The sequence below is a fragment of the Panthera leo genome, chromosome C1 (assembly GCF_018350215.1).
Source record: "Panthera leo isolate Ple1 chromosome C1, P.leo_Ple1_pat1.1, whole genome shotgun sequence".
Lineage (NCBI taxonomy): Eukaryota > Metazoa > Chordata > Mammalia > Carnivora > Felidae > Panthera > Panthera leo.
In genome coordinates, this window is record NC_056686.1 from 30,291,024 (window position 1) to 30,308,251 (window position 17,228).

The 17,228-nt window shown below is 38.8% G+C and overlaps 1 protein-coding gene across 1 annotated transcript in view; it reads left to right on the forward strand.

The window, feature by feature from the left end:
- LOC122226225 (microtubule-actin cross-linking factor 1-like) overlaps positions 1 to 17,228 on the forward strand; it is a 62,381-nt gene that overhangs the window by 4,444 nt on the left and 40,709 nt on the right. Inside the window, exons 2-11 of the mRNA XM_042949075.1 lie at positions 5,851 to 6,012; positions 6,207 to 6,377; positions 7,011 to 7,177; positions 11,090 to 11,249; positions 11,607 to 11,933; positions 12,904 to 12,988; positions 13,500 to 13,741; positions 14,429 to 14,635; positions 16,168 to 16,287; positions 16,722 to 16,829. Of these exons, the coding sequence (XP_042805009.1) occupies positions 5,851 to 6,012; positions 6,207 to 6,377; positions 7,011 to 7,177; positions 11,090 to 11,249; positions 11,607 to 11,933; positions 12,904 to 12,988; positions 13,500 to 13,741; positions 14,429 to 14,635; positions 16,168 to 16,287; positions 16,722 to 16,829 (1,749 nt within the window). The remainder of the gene's footprint in view (positions 1 to 5,850; positions 6,013 to 6,206; positions 6,378 to 7,010; positions 7,178 to 11,089; positions 11,250 to 11,606; positions 11,934 to 12,903; positions 12,989 to 13,499; positions 13,742 to 14,428; positions 14,636 to 16,167; positions 16,288 to 16,721; positions 16,830 to 17,228) is intronic.

A 17,228-nucleotide genomic window follows, 5' to 3' on the forward strand; every position in this document is an offset into this window, starting at 1 on the left:
AATCACTGTTGATATCTTCCACCTTTCTCTCCCACATAGCTTTGTTGGTTAGTTGAAAGAATTCACCAAAACGGTTTGGGTGAAGGTGGTATCTAGATGTGTGAATAACAGCTTTTTAATACAAATGTGTGTTTCTTAAAGCCAGAATAAGGCATAATAAGGTTTATGAAAAATAGAGGTATTTTACCTATCTTGTCAAACTTTGTGTCCTGAAGCAAGTCACTCTTTTTCTTGGACCTCTTGTTTCCTGATCCATGAAGTGGGCTGAATGTCCTCCTGCATTCTGTCTGAGCTCCATGGTTCTGCAATTCTTAATGTCAGAGAACGGAAATGTGTTAGAAACCACCCGGAACAGTGTTCACATCCTTGAGCACTCCTAGTCAAAGACTTTTAAGATTGGCAGCTTTCTACAGTTCACTGCCCCGGTGTCATTTGGGCAATGGTAAGGAATGAAGGAATTGGAAGTTTCATCTAATCTAATATAGCCAGGGATTACTGAGTACAGAGACAGAGGTGGTTTTGATTTTATACCATCCCTAGGGCCCCAAACTGTGCCTGCCTTGTAATAGGCATTCACTGTGACAGACTGAATGAATGAGTGAATATCCATCTGAATATCTGTGGATGCTACAAGAAAGATGGGTTCTCACATCCACCCCATTGCAGAGCCTTTCAGGGCAGCTTTGTCGGCTAGAGCACCAGTTAAATCTGCAGCTACCAGCGATGAGAAGTCATTTTGATTGCAGGCCACAAGTGGCCAACTTTGCTACAGATCCCCTGCTTAGCTGAGTGGTGGTGGTGTCCACCTTGGGCTTCACCACCTATTTTGTAAGGTAGCATCCCATCAAGCTTTCAGATTGTTGGACTGATTCCCTTTCCTGAGTTTTACTAAATTCGAAATTGACACTGGGATCCCAATAACTTGTCCAAAGTCACAGGCATTCTTGATTAAACAGAATATTTTTTGTATAAAGCCTACAGCAATAATCAATGAAATACAGGTGTTAAATCTGTAAAGAGCTGATCAAATCTGCCTAAAGGAAAAAAAAATCAGAGAAACCCTTAATATCAGTCTCAGATTCTCATCTACAAAATGAGTAAATGGGGCTAGGTAATTTCTGAGGATTTCCTCCAGCTCCAGGGGGGTAATCATTTATGAAATACTGCCTGATACAAACAACAGGAGAAGACAGTGGTAGCCCAGCTGTACAGTTGTCCATCTTTGAAGTATGGTTACTTTATGGAAGCAAGCAAATGCCTGCATTTGTGTACAAAAGAAATCTAAACCATCACCCCCGCCGGGACATTAACCAATAAGAATGTAGAGAGGCTATTTTGAAAACTTTTATTGAAACAAAACAAATATTATAGTGGTAACATGAGCATACAGATTTTTCTGACCAGTGAAATATTATTGAGAGAATAAGTTTTTCCAAGATGAGAGATGTATGGATTTCATTTCTTCCCTAATGGTTCCTAGAGGCAACTGAACCTGTCATTTTAATACGTAAACACTTAGAACTCAGTAAGTGATCATACCTGAAATGTAGTTTAAACGCTGTGTGTGTGTATGTGTATATACAAATATACACATGTATACATGGTTAAAATAGATATAAACTTTCTAATAGCATTAACAAGAGAGTTCGGTGGAAGAAGCAAAATGCTAGAACTTATTTACTATCCCTATAGTGGAATTCAGACCCACTGAGAACAGTCTGTGGTTATTTAAACCCTTTTCTCTTTTGCAGACTTCCTTAGTCTTATTTCCAGAGACTGGTTCAATGGAAGAAAAAAAATCTTTGGTATAAAACTAGGGGTTCTATAACATTCAAAATTGCCAAGAAAGTCTTTTACAGCAAAAGTTGGGAAGCCTCACAATCTTAGTTCAGTGTCTGAATGCTCAGCTAATCAGCAGAACCTTCCTAAATTTGTTTGCCTTCCCTAATACCATTTCTATACAAGGATTCATTCATTCACTGGATAAATATTTATTGTGTACCTACTCTGTGCCAGGTATTGGGGCTCCTGTAGTGAATAGAATTGGCATAGTCCCTCCCCTTGTGGAACTTCTGCTACAGTAATGGAGGCAAATATTGAGCAAAAAGACACAAATACAGGGTTGCCTGGCTGGTTCAGTCAGAAGAGCATGTGACTCTTGATCTCGGGGTGGTGGGTTTGAGCCCCACACTGAGTGTAGAGATTACTGGGGGGGAAAAAAAACCTTTAAAAAAAGAGACACAAATATGTAGTTAGAAATCACAGCAAATTTTTTGAATGAAAAATAAAGGCTGTAATACATAATAGGGATATTTCATTTTGATTGTGTCAGGGAAAGGATTTTAAAACTGAAACCTGAAGGATACCTAGAAATTATTTAGGCAGAGAGTCAGAGGGAAAAATATGCCAGGTAAAGGAAATGGAAGCTGGGAAGACTTTGGGATGTTAGGACTCTAGAAGGCCAAGTGGCTAGCCCACATTAAGCAAGGGTTCTGGAAGAGGGCCTTGAAGTAAATCTGGGGAGGTAGGAAGAGGCCAGATGATGCAGGGACTAAGAAGTTTTCAAAAGGACCTATACTTTAAAAGCCATGAGAAGCTGTTGAGAGATTTTAGGTAGGGGAGGGAAAGGATTTCATTTACATTTTTAAAACATTACTCGCAGCTTGAAGATAGAGCAAACCAGTCTGCACAGACAGTAAACATTCTCAACGTTGGGGTTTATAAATCTCAGATTTATTTTGTCTTATATTTTATTAGTTTGTCTTATGATTGGCATGAAATATAGAAAACACTGAATGATTTTCAAAAACAAAACAAATCACTCTGGTTGCTGTATGTGGAGTGCATTATAGGAGATCAAGGACAGTAGAAAGGCCTGCTAGGTCACTGCAGTTGGCCAGATGGCTTGAACTGGAGAGATGTCACTGGATTTGAAGATGGTTGGATACAATATATATTTGTGTGTGTGTATATATATGTGTGTGTATATGTATATACACACATGTATGTATGTGTGTATATATATATACACATGTATGTATACATACGTGTGTGTGTGTCTTGGATGTAGAATCAACAAGACCTGATAATGGCTTTTATGTTGAGAAGGAGGGAGAAGGAAAGGGGTGTTTATCAGGGTTGGCTTCTCAATTCTAGTTTGTACAACTGAGCAGATGGGGGCAGTAGTAAATTGTTGATGTAGATAAAAACAGTTTTTAGGGGAGAGGAAAGGGAGAGGTTTTGAGGTACCGTGATTTCATTCATATGCCAGTATTAAAGTACTTGGATGGGCATACACACACACATTTTAGCCATAAGCATCATGGTTAATATTTAAAGATGTGGGAATGGATGGAATTGCCAAGAAGAGAGCCCAGAACTGACATCCTTCCCTGATCCCCACACGCATAGACTAACATCTCTCTAGAAGAGAAGGAGGAAGAGAATAAAGGAAATTAAAAAAAAAAAAAAAAAAAAAAAGATCAGGCAGGATAAAAACTAGGAGAATGTGGTATTACCAAAGATAAAACTGTTGTAAGAAGTTCTTTGGGAAATTTTCTGTTTTATGTCCCAGTTGCGTCTTACACTCTTGCAGTAATTTTTGCTAGTGTTCTGCTCTGGGAAATATCTGCCAGCTCTGGTTGGTTAATAACATGGCACAGCCCCATTGAAATACTGAGGAGTAGGAATTTTAATGCATCTAAAAGCACTGATTTTGCAGAACAGCTTTATTTGGGAGTTGAGAGAAGGGAGCAACTGTTTTTAAATTTACTTTAACATTCTGTTAATTTGTGTTCAAAATAAATACTTAGTATTTATTTAGAGGTACTCTCATAGATTTTTAAAACTCTGGAAAAAGATGAAACACCCATTCCCTCTCAAATTAATCCATAGAGTGGAGGTTGAGAAATGGAAGGAATCCCTGATGTTTCTATAGGAAATGTTCATTGACAAAGTAAATGGAATTCCTTAAAAAAGAATTAACTCTATTATATGAAAGAGGTTACTAAGCTATTTAAATATAGTTTACTTTTCTATGTCATTTATATGGCTTGTCCAATAGAGCTTCTTGCCAAGATGGAGATACTCTCTATCTGTGTTGCCCAGTACAGTAGGCACTTAGCCACACATGGCTGTTGACCACATGAAATGTGGCTAGTGTGGCTGAGGAACTGAATTTTTAGTTAAATAGCATTATGTAGCTGCTGGCTACCATACTGGAAAGCACAGAAAGAATTTAAATGCCACAGTATGAGACAAGACTTGCTTACTGGATAAAAGGGGGCTCTTCGGTGTGGGCTTGACATCTCCCCTCCTTACCTTTTGTTTGCTGCTTTCTTTGCCTTTCCAACCCCCACACCCTATCACCAACCACCATTTTGTTGAACCCAAGCAACTTAAAACATGGGAGTTGTTTTTTCCCCCCTCTGCTTTGATTTTTCTGCAGTGAAAAAACATCTTTAGTAGAAAATGGAATCCTAGCGCTTGCCTTTTCTGGGAACCCTGTTGTTGGGGAAACAGTCATTTTTAGCTGAACTGCCTTGTAGTGTTGCCTAACAAAATATGGTGTAATCAAATTATAGTATAAAATGAAGCCCACTGGTAATTACCTTTGTAACCTTCCTTTTTTAGTGTTCCCTGGGGCTTTTCCTCCCTGGTGACTCGCTTATCCAGCCATCATAACCCATTCTTTCAAGAATAAGTTTCCTGCTTCAAGTGTGAACTATAGTCTCATATAGGTCAAAATTAATCTTACCCAAACTTATATCTTTCTTTTACATTTTTGTCCTCTTCCATTTTCTGTCATTCTTTGGCTTTAATTGACTCACCTATCTCACTGAAACTGAAGGAACATTTTATAGAAGAAAAAAAATAGAAATAAATCCACATTGGATCTATGGGGAATGTGTGGAATGTGGCTGATTTTATCCTCTGATAATTGAGAAGAATCTGATCTTAGGGACAATGATTTATTTCATTCTTTTCTTTAATACCATTACAGTGTCAAAGTATTATCTTCTCTTTGTTTCCTTTTAGAACTTTCTAAGTCATAATTGATCTTATTAACTGCAGGAGAGAGAAACATGCATTGTTTGTTACACTTATTCACATTGTTTTAAAACTCCATTGTTTAATGGTGAACATGGGTAGACAGTATTATAATTTTAAAAATACTTTCTGTATATCTGCATCTCAGAGTATGAAGTTGGTAAGGACATTTCCCAATATTACTGGCCCGTTTCCCTTTGTAATCTCAGGAATACTGTCTCAAGATTATTAGTAATGTGTGGTCTGTGGCCCTGGAACGGAGTGGAATTAAGTGACCACAGGGGGATTAAACTGTGAGGTTGGTGTTTTTCACAACATTAATATGTTTTAATTAATTGAATTATGAGTCCTAGTCAGAGAAGAATGTTGCATATATCAGTGGTCAGTTAAAGGTATTCCCCAAGGTATTTTTAATCTTAAATACTAGTCATTTGGTATTACTCTTCTCTTTTAGGATTGATAGACAGCACACTTTTATGATATCTTGAGGCTGATTTTTCTCTATCCTCTGTAGCTTTTTGCATTAAAAATTAAGCAAGCAGAAACCAACCAACCATGAGTCATTGGGTTAAAGACCTCTAAGTAGTGCCATAACTCTCTGTAACTGTCCATAGGACGATGTACTGAAATATGAAACTGCATGTTTCCTTGATAGTTCTCTGTACGAATGGCTTGTTTTCTCTTTTTATTCCTGCTCCTCCTCTGTTAAATCATAAATCTCCCAAGAATGACCAGTCACTGTGTGGTATAGAGGGTCTGGTTGCTACCTTTAGATTAAAACTTTGGCTTGTAATTATCTAGATGTTTCAGAAAGAACAGGTGGATCCTCTTCAGATGAAGCTACAGCAGGTGAATGGACTCGGCCAGGGGTTGATTCAGAGTGCCGGAAAAAACTGTGATGTGCAGGGTTTGGAACATGACATGGAAGAGATCAACGCTCGATGGAACACACTGAACAAAAAGGCGAGTGGCGAGGGGCTAACTCTAGTGCATTGGGAATGGAGGGCTTAGAAAGGCACATCTCAATTGTAGGTTTCCCTGCAACCTGAATGCAAATACAGATTCAGCAGTTGGAAAATATAATTAGGAAAGGGGGTCAGTAGTCATTTAAAAAGCTCTTTCCTCTCTCACAACGAGCCCCTGCATCTGTGATACAGGTTGCACAAAGAATCGCACAACTGCAGGAGGCTTTGTTGCATTGCGGGAAGTTTCAAGATGCCTTGGAGCCGTTGCTCAGCTGGTTGGCAGACACTGAGGAGCTCATAGCCAATCAGAAACCTCCATCTGCCGAGTATAAAGTGGTGAAAGCACAGATCCAAGAACAGAAGGTAAGTGAGAATGTTGGGACAGTGAACTGTAACAGCCGTAGGGAGTGGCAGACAACACATTGGCTTCTCATTTAGGAGTATATTCAGGAGTTTTAGTAGGAATCCATGAAAAGAAAGGTGAAAGTTGATTTGCATCATCTTACTTCAGTCTACCAATTTACTGTGGCACACATTGGACCGAACAGTAGTTCGGTGTATTTATTCGTGTATTCTACTCCAGTGTTTCATGCACAGCTTTTTCTTACAAGGTTTTTGGAGTTTTCAGGGTCAGCAATATTCTGAATAATGTTGTGTGTCACGTATAAGGTGCTGTCTGTATTTTTGGCTTGGTTTAATTTCCCTTTTAGTGCATTTTTCTCCTGATTCAAACTAAGTTCCCTATTAGTTGCATAATGACTGTCACCCCTCTATTTAAAAATGTAAGAGTGTGGAGTTTATGCTGGTGCTAGGAGCAATGCTGCATCTCACGTTTTTGCCTCTGGATGGAAAAAAAGTTACCATTATTCAACTCCGTTTAGGATTTGGTGGGGTGGGGGTTTGGGGATCTTTCGCTTGTATTTTCTTCCTTATTTCAGATTTCAAAGTGACATTGTGTTATCACTTTTCACTCTCCTTCAACACTGTGTGCACTAGTTGCTCCAGCGGCTCCTTGATGATCGAAAGGCCACAGTAGATATGCTTCAAGCAGAAGGAGGCAGAATAGCCCAGTCCGCTGAGCTGGCTGATAGAGAGAAAATCACTGCACAGTTGGAGGGTCTTGAAAGTAGATGGACTGGACTACTCAACAAGGCAGCAGCCAGGTAAGGGCAAAGGGGTTTTGAGGAATGGGTCAGACAAGGGTTTTTTTTGTCCAGTTTTTAACTTGAAGTGCTCTGTAAGGTCCTGGATGAGTCATAGAGAGCCCTGGAAGGTGTGTAATGGCTTTTATCTTGAAGAGGAATACGTTCTTGGAGATGATCCTCATAATCACAGTAGCTCTCAGGAAATGAGCCTCAGCTACTCCATGAATTTCTCAGAACTGGAAGATTCATTGCTCCGTGTTGCTGTTCTGCTGTGATACAATCATGGTTCCAAACCGACAGACACAGACGCCTACAATCCAGCCAAGTTATTTTCTGAGTTTTCGAAACAGATTTTTCCCCTTTATATTTATAAATAATACTTTTGATACTTGGAATTGAAATTTACCATATTTCTTTTCTGATAGCTTATCTCAATATTAGATGTTTTTGCATCCAGGACCTAGTCTGTGATTCTGTTCAATATATGGACATGATGCATGAATAGGGGCGCCTAGTTGGCTCAGTAGGGAGAGCACACAACTCTTGATCTTGAAGTCGTGGGTTTGAGCCTCACGTTCGTGTGGAGCCTACTTTAAAAACATAAAAATAAGGGTGCCTGGGTGGCTCAGTCAGTTAAGCGTCCGACTTCGGCTCAGGTCATGATCTCACGGTTTGTGAGTTCGAGCCCCACGTCGGGTTCTGTGCTGACAGCTCAGAGCCTAGAGCCTGCTTCGGATTCTATGTCTCCTTTTCTCTCTGCCCCTCCCCCACTGTGCTCTGTCTCTGTCTCTCAAAACTGAATAAATGTAAAAATTAAAAAAAATTTTTTAATAAAAAATAAAAACATAAAAATAAAATATTAAAAAGAGAGACAGGTGCATGACCAGTCTTCAATAAGTGGCCAAAAATAAGCAGTATACTTTTCTCCTCTGAGGAAGTGCTTTCTCTCTCCATAGCTATACCCCAGCATCACTTCAGCTTAGTATGTCACATGAAGGTCTTTTAGTTTATGCTGTCCCCAGTTTTAAAAAGAAATGCTCACCAATTAGAAATCTGTATGAGAGTAGTGTAGGTGATGAGTTATGGTTGTAGCCTTTCAGTTCTCTAGGTAGCCAGCAGAAGTTGTCATAATTCCCTCTTCTACACTGGCCCACAGTGTGCTGATTTCTTATCAGAGTTGCAAAGTATTGTCCCCCATATTTGTGGGAGAAACAAAAATGAAAGAATTCAGCTTATTTTTTTTAAATTACACTTATTTTTATTTACAGATAGCACTGCTTTTTTTTCTTTGTCCATTTTCATGAATAGTACCATTAGCCTTCCAGTTACCTGGGCGTAATCATTAATAGTATCATTAGCCTTCCAGTTACCTGGGTTTAAAACCTTAACCCCATTTTTTACCCTTTCTCCCCCACTCCTTTGTGTCCCACATCTATCAGGATGCTAAATTCTGTCCGTTTTACTTCTCTAGTGTCTTTTCTATTTTCTATTCATCCATTTCTCTAATTCCTACTCACCTGCCTCAGGTCATGACTTGGGCTCCTCAATGTGAGGTAGTTTCCTCATGAACTAATCACTCATCACTCTATGGCCACTTACCCTCAGGCTTCCCCTTTGCCTTGCTCAGAAATTTAATGACTCCCTGTTGCCTATAAAACAAAATCTAAACTCTTTAACCCAATATTCGAAGCCTTCAGTTATTTGGCCCTAATCTACATTTCTGTTTCCACGCTCCTCCTCCTCCTCGTATTATTGGTAAAGTATACCATATACTTAGGTATCTTCTGTCAGTTCCTAATTCTGTGTCTTTACTGATAGTGTTGTGTCTTCCGTGACACAAGAGAGAGAAAGCATGCTGTTTATCTTCTTCTATGAAACTTTTCTTTATTCCCCAAGGATGGAATACCTTCATTTTCCTCTTCACTGCTGTAATTCTTTGTACCTTGTATTGTCATTATTTTATGTACTTATTTCATAGGCCCCATAAGCTCATTAAAGTGCTGATTTGTTTCTAATGTATCTTTTTATGACTCTTTCCTTCTGCCCACTTCCATCCTCCTAACCTAACACAGTTTCTGGGTCAATATTTTAAAGAGAAATACCAAGAGAAGCTTCATTTGTTCCAGATATCCTAAAGACTTTTATTTAGATTCTTTAATATTGGATTTTTTTATACCGCTGAATTATTTTTGCTCTTTGGTACCCTAAATCCTATTACATTGTTTTTCAAACTTTCAGATTCCAAAAACCAGAGATGAGTCAGAAAAACCTAGAAATCAGGGACAAGTTTTTTTTTTTTTTAAGTTTATTTATTTTGAGAGAGTACAGAGCCCAACACGGGGCTTGAACTCAGGATCGTGAGATCATGACCTGAGCCAATATCAAGAGTCAGATGCTCAACCAAATGAGCCATCCAGGGGCCCCCAGTTTTTTTTTTAATGATATACTAGTTTAATAATAATCTTTAAGATTATTTGTTTTAGTTGTATTAATTGAAGATGTATTTTGAAGGCTGGCATAAACAAACTATTCTGTACTTCATACTGACATTTAAAAGTAGCATTCAGAGGGATGCCTGGATGGCTCAGTCGGAAGAGCATGTGACTCTTGTTCTTGGGGTTGTGAGTTCGAGCCCCACTTTGAGCCTAGAGTTTACTTTGTTTAAAAAAAAAAAAAGCTTCATATTCTTCAACGTTAAAAAATAATAAAACTTAAAAAAATTAAAATAGTATCTAGAAATATGTTTTTATTTATATTTAAACATAATTGAATTTCCAGATCATTAAAATGGTAATTCTTTATGTTTAAATCATTTGTTTTCTTTTTTTTTTTTTTTTTTTTTTTAGAGCGTGCACACAAGTTAGGGAGGGGCAGAGGGAGAGGGACAGAGATCCTAAGCAGGTTCCACATTCAGCACAGAGCCTGATGCAGGGCACTATCCCACAACACCAAGATCATGACCTGAGCTGAAGTCAAGAATTGGATGCTCAACCAACTGAGCTACCCAGGCACCTCTAAATCATTTCTTATTAAAATAAGTTTGTCCAGGGTACACAGCATAGAACCTGGCACAAAGTGGATGTTCAGTAAAGGTTTGTTGAACTGAAGTGCATCATATACCCAGACCTTTTTAAATGATGTCGCATTTAGTCTGTTCTTAATCATCCAAAGATATCATTATGGCCTTTTATTATTAACCTGTGTGCTAATCCAGTTCTTTGGTGGTTTTTCTTTCTCTTCTCTATCAGGTTTCCTCTCCCCTTTGTAATTAGCTGCCTTTAATCTGCAGCTTAGTATCTTGAAATCTAAGCTTAGTATGGATGTTATATTAATCAGGACTTAAAATTCTAAGTGAGCTGTGAAGTTTACAGTTCTTTTGACTGCCATGTGTGTTGGCAAATTCAGCTACTCTGAGGTCATTTTCTTTGCCTTAAATCTGGATTCAGAGTTATGTTCTGGTGCTTGAAATCACTGGAGCTGGGGAAATGGGGAAGAAGTTCTAGCTCATAGTCTGCATTTGTTCCTCAATGAGATGAAAACTTGATAATTTTTTTGATGCCTTTAAACTTTATTTTGGTCTTATGTTCAGATGATGCATGTGCTCTGTCCCTTAGGAGAAAGACAATTAGAAGGCCTGATTACAGTCCTCTTTGCACTGTTAACTACTCAAAGGGTGAATTGGACATATCTTTAAGCCTTCAGGGTTAGCTTTCTGTTTTGTCATAGTGAGATAATTATTCTGCCTACTTTACAAGGTCATGAGGCAATGCTTATGAAAAACTTTAAAACCACAAAGTGCTACGTATATGTGTCGTGTTTACTATTGGTACTTAAAATGTACCTGAAGATTGGTCTTTTACTGAATATAGTACTATTATCAGTCTTAATGTGATTTTTTGCCTGAGTGGCTTGTTCTGTATATTTGTGTAGGCAAAAACAGCTGGAAGATATCCTGGTTCTGGCCAAACAATTCCATGAGACAGCTGAGCCTATTTCTGACTTCTTGTCCGTCACGGAGAAAAAGCTTGCTAACTCAGAGCCTGTTGGCACTCAGTCTGCCAAAATCCAGCAGCAGATCATCCGGCACAAGGTTGGGAGGAGTTGTCATAAATTAGAACACAGCACTGCAGTCAGAAATCTCAGAAGTTAACTGCCTATAGCAGTCTAGAAGATATGTTTTGGGGGGGGATATTTTAAAGTTTAATTTGAACTATGGTCAAATTATTCATTGACATAGTCACATCCTTGAAGTAAAAATAACAATTGACTAATAGGCTGCCATCGGAAAAAAAACAGCTTTTGTTCTCACTTTTTATATTATTTTTGCCCTTTGGTAGGTGAACTTTTTCTATTATTTAATTTATTATATCATTTGTTATTCATTGTTTCATGTTTACTTTTCATTTATTTTGTTTCTGTTATTCATTTTTTCCATCTGGATTTCCAGGCTCTGGAGGAAGAAATAGAAAGCCATGCAACAGATGTGCACCAGGCAGTCAAAATTGGGCAGTCTCTCTCCTCCCTGACATGCTCTGCAGAACAGGGTGTGCTGTCAGAGAAGCTAGACTCCTTGCAGGCCCGATACAGTGAGATTCAAGACTGGGGCTGTCGGAAAGCAGCCCTGCTTGAACAGGCACTGTGTAACGCTAGACTGTTCGGGGAGGATGAGGTGGAGGTGCTCAACTGGCTGGCTGAGGTTGAGGACAAGCTCAGTTCAGTGTTCGTAAAGGATTACAGACAGGATGTCCTGCAGAAACAGCATGCTGACCACCTGGTATTCATGTTTTCCATTTTTATTGGTCATGTTACTAAGTTATGTTGTAATTCTGATTCATGTTTCTCTTCATTTCTTTCTCTTTTAATTCCAAACATTTCGACTTCATTTTATACATAAGCACATAGTTATAGACTTGTTGCTAAGGACTAATCTATTTTTTGATGAGTCCATGGAAATACTCGTACTTAACAAACTGAGTCAATAATTCTAGAAGATGATCCAGAGTAGAGTCAGGGACCATCTCAGTTCCAACTCATGTTTTACATCATTAGGTAATGTATCACTCAGTTTCCATCTGAGAAGTTTTATGAAAGAGAATGTAATGTCACAAAGCCAGAATACCTAAATATCGCCCTAGGTTTTACCATGTAGCTGTAACTTCTAAAATATTTCTAGAATTTATGTGCCCAAATTCCAAGGATTATTTGTCATCTTAATGGAAAGAACAATTTTCTCTTTTCATCTCATTTTTATGAAATTTCTTTAAGGGTAGTAAAAATAGGCAAAGCAGTTGTTTTGTTGTTTTAAATAATCTAAGATTCTTCTGATTCATTGACTTCAAATATTAAGAATTTTTAACCATGATCCTGATTTAACTCAGCCTGTTCTTGCTGACTTTCTTCTCTTGAACTTTCTGAGTCTTGGTTTTGGACACAGTAGACATTTTTGCTGAATTCTACATCTGCCTTTCTTGGGCTCAGGTTTGGTACCAGTAGATTGGTAAAACTGATTTAATCCTAATCTCTTCTTATCTGGTGCAAGGGATTAGCTTGCCCATAAGTATCAGATTTAATTGTTTTTGAGTAATAAATAGGGTAACCAAAGAGATAATGAAGGAATAACATAACTGAGGTATAGACTAAACTGTATTTGTCTCTTTACTTTAAACTTGGTCTCCTAAAGGTCTCACCTTTCTTTCCCTTTGTTGTGCTGTAGTTTTAAGATTCATGCTATTCTTTCCTTTCAGGCTCTAAATGAAGAAATCATTAATAGAAAGAAGAATGTAGATCAAGCTATTAAAAATGGTCAGGCTCTTCTAAAACAAACCACAGGTACTTTGAAAAGTGCATCTCTCAGCACCTCTGCAGTCACTCAAGCACATGTCCAGGGAAATATACATCCTGCACTAGCCACTACTCTTTGTACGTAGAACAAGTTCAGTATTTATTTACTGGTTGTATTACCATGTGCTCCTGGAGGCTGGCAGCCTGGGGTCCTGTTTCCTGCTAAATCTTTTGAAAACTAAAAGATATTATCTCACATTTGGTTATAGATGATGACTCCCCCTGCTCTCCAGTATGTCCAAGGCCAGCATTCACCAAGAGGTGCTGGGACCATTTAGAAACACCTGCAGTTGAATTCAGATCTTAATAATCTCAGAAGTGGCTTCTTTTATCAGTTGGAAGGTTTATCTCCCACTTCCCATAGTGTGGGATTCTAGGTGAAATTGCTTCCATAGGGAGAGAGCATCTATAAAATTTAAGCTCTATTTCGAAGAAAGGGGGATAAAGGAGACTCCCTCATATCCTCTTAAATATAAATAATTATGCACTGTCCCCACAGGTGAAGAGGTATTGCTTATCCAGGAGAAATTGGACGGAATAAAGACTCGCTATGCAGACATCACGGTCACCAGCTCCAAGGCCCTCCGAACTTTAGAGCAAGCCCGGCAGCTGGCCACCAAGTTCCAGTCTACTTATGAGGAACTGACTGGGTGGCTCAGGGAAGTGGAGGAGGAGCTGGCAGCCAGTGGAGGACAGTCTCCCACAGGGGAGCAGATACCCCAGTTTCAGCAAAGACAGAAGGTGAACTGAGTTTCACGCTGTAAAGGGAAAGAATTTTTTTTACCTCTTCCAATCCCTAAGTTCAAAGGTTTAAGTGTCATCACCAACTGTCTCAACCTTAAATCTAAACCAAAAAATTCTGCCTGCCTCCTTTCTTGTTTGCATGGACAGTAAGATTTGACATAAAGGCAGACTTATGTAAGAGCACTTGTTATGGTCTGAAGGGAAAAAAAAAAGACTGAATCCCAGATCCCTGGGAAGTTTTCTTCACGTGTAACATTTTAAAATTGACTTCTGTAACTCATTCTCTAGAGAGTGCTTCAGGATTCTGTTTGATTCTCCTAAAGGATCTAGTGCAGTTCTGGATGTGCAGAAATACTATGTAGGTACTTATTGACTTAAAAATGCCCTTGGCTAAAGTACTTTATCATTTCTATTGAAGTAAGGAGAAAAAAGAAAGAGGCAGTATTTGTTCTACCCAGAGATAGTGTGGCCCAAGAAGTGTTGCAGACAGTTCTAAGCAGCAGCTAAGCCTGAAGTCAGGCTGTGGAATGGTTGAAAAATCTAAGACAAGAAAAAAAATAAGTGGAGGAAGGAGGTCAGAGCCCTGCTGGGATGTGTGGTAGAGATAGCACTTTCCACCCAGCACAGCTGCTAATGTGCTTAATTTAGCAAGGAATGGCCTGAAAACTTTTTTTCCCTCCTTAGGAATTAAAGAAGGAGGTCATGGAGCACAGGCTGGTGTTGGACACAGTGAATGAAGTGAGCCGTGCTCTCTTAGAGCTGGTGCCCTGGAGAGCCAGAGAAGGGCTGGATAAACTTGTGTCTGATGCCAATGAACAGTACAAGCTGGTCAGTGACACTGTGGGACAAAGGGTGGATGAAATTGATGCTGCTATTCAGAGATCACAGCAGGTAATGTTTATTAACACCTCTACAGTAATGTTTCAGGCAGCAGGGATGTATGTGTGAAGCACAAAATTATGACCCACATAAATACAGGGTCAGAAATAAGGATAATAAGAATAAGCTAAATCTGATGCAACAAGTTATTTCAGTGATTGGAAGTGATTGGATAAAGATATGTGAAGATGGGTCTCAGTTTGACCCAAAGTATTTTTGTATTTATTATTTATTTTTGAGGGTGGGGGAGGGGCGGAGAGAGAGAAAGAGAATCCCAAGCAGGCTCCATGCTGTTCGTGCACAGCCCAACATGAAGCTTGAACCCACTTGAACCTGCTTGAACTGTGAAATCATGACCTGGCTGAAATTGAGTTGGGACACTTACTTGACTGAGCCACCCAGGCGCCCCGACCCATAATATTTGACCCTTTTTGAGCAGACGGGAATTTGTGATAGAGTCTGTTTGAGCCCTCTTCTTAGCTACTGACCGGTTAAGAGGCAGATTCTGATAGTAGATAATATCTAGGACCAGAAGGTCCAAATGCATCCCATCTTAGTTTGACATAATCAACTGTTTTAGTATTAGCTGGAAGAGGGGAAGGAACCAAGAACTATAATTACTATCAAATATGCTAACCAAAATAGAGGTATCCAAAATAGAACCTTCTCAGTAAACACAGGTGTCCTATTTCCCTCGATCTTTTTTCCTTCCTGCTTTCTGGAAAAAGTTATTTGCTTTCCTTTGTAGCTGGATACGTACCTATTAATGTGTCATGGTGCAGAGTAAATATAACATGACTTCTCGGGTTCATAGTAATAAGCAAATACTTTGTGAACCACACGGAAGTTTGCTGTGACTCTCAAGTGCATCCCCAACATGTCTTTATTGGTATCCCGAACCTTGACCAGATACTTGGGTATGAGATTTATCATGCTTGGGAAAAGCCTACTTTCCTCTTTAAATATTGGTGTTTGTTGGCACAGTTGAAGAGAAATAATTGGGGGACCTCATTAAACAGTCACATAGAATAAGTTCTTAGTTTTCTTTGTTTCCACAGAACCCTTTAAAGGTTTGGTGTTCTTACGCTTCTTCAACTATGAGAGTACTTCCAAGTTAGCTTGACTCAGCTGTCTGTTGCCATGTTTAACCATGCGTTTAAACATACGGCTAAAACTACTGTTCAGTGTATGGGTAGGAAACAGGATTGGCAGATGGGAGAGAGCACAGCCTCATAAAAGCATTGTGATTAGAAGTATAGTCTTAGGAGTGCCAATTTCCATTGTTGTTTCTAGCTATAGGATCACTAATTGAATTCTATGACTTCTTTATAAAGAAGTTGAAATAGGATCAACTCCTATTTGTTGAAGTATAATCAGTTACAAATTATCTGCATCTTGATTTATGATTTTATGCAATTTTCCCCAGTTTTGGCTTTCCTTTGTAGAAATAAACCATATTAGTAAAAATCCAGGCCTTTCTGTGTTGAGGAAATGGTAATTCTAAGGAACATAATTTGTTCATTTTTCTTTAATATGCCTATTAGTATGAGCAAGCTGCTGATGCAGAACTAGCTTGGGTTGCTGAAACAAAACGAAAACTGATGGCCCTGGGTCCAATTCGCCTAGAACAGGACCAGACCACAGCTCAGCTGCAGGTACAGAAGGTAAGTGTAACACTGACGTATCTGCTGTGCCCTGAGCTAGAAGAATCTTCACTGGTTTAGAGTAACTACAAGAGTTTCTGACTGCCCCAGGTTGAATAACGCAGTTTCATGATGGTGGCTAGAGATTTAAAATAATTGGTAAGATGAGGAAGAGATTCTTTTGCTTTGTGATGAGGGAGCAATAGACCCATTAATCCAGGAAAGAATAGTTAGCAGTTTTCTGGATGATTTTTAGGATAGATGATACTTTTGTAAGCTACTAAAAGATAAGCATGGAAGATGTATGGATAGGCAAAGTGTCAAACTTTATAGAATAGTTTTGATGTGGCTTCATCAGAGTGAGGAGTTTTTCATAAATTGTGTCTAATAACATTTCAGTAACACGGGCTTGGGGTTCTCTTACTTCGTGACCTAACTGTAGTTCACTTTCAAAGGCTTTCTCTATTGACATCATTCGACACAAAGATTCAATGGATGAACTCTTCAGTCATCGTGGTGAAATCTTTGGCACATGTGGGGAGGAACAAAAAGCTATATTACAGGTGAATTGCATTTATTTATTTACCATGTTTATCTTGTCTTGATGGTGGTGAATCAGTACAATTGTGAAATGACAAGGTTTTTCCCCCTCTGTCACTGGTAATGGTATTAAAGTGCAATTTGATGTTCTGGGGGGAGCCATGTCCCTAACCCTATGTGCACAAATGTCCAAACAGTCCTACCAGAAGATGTGAAATACATTGCAGGTTTGTTTTCTTTATAACAGAGGAATTGCTATGTATCTTCAGTCCATAAGGGTCTTTGAGTTACCTCTCTAAGTATCTGTGATAGATTTTTCAGACCCATATGCAGATATTCTTTCTTCAGGCCCTTGTAAATGATCATACCCATTTCTAAAAGGATTGGCCAAGAGACTTGTAGATCAGTTTTGCTTGTTCTTG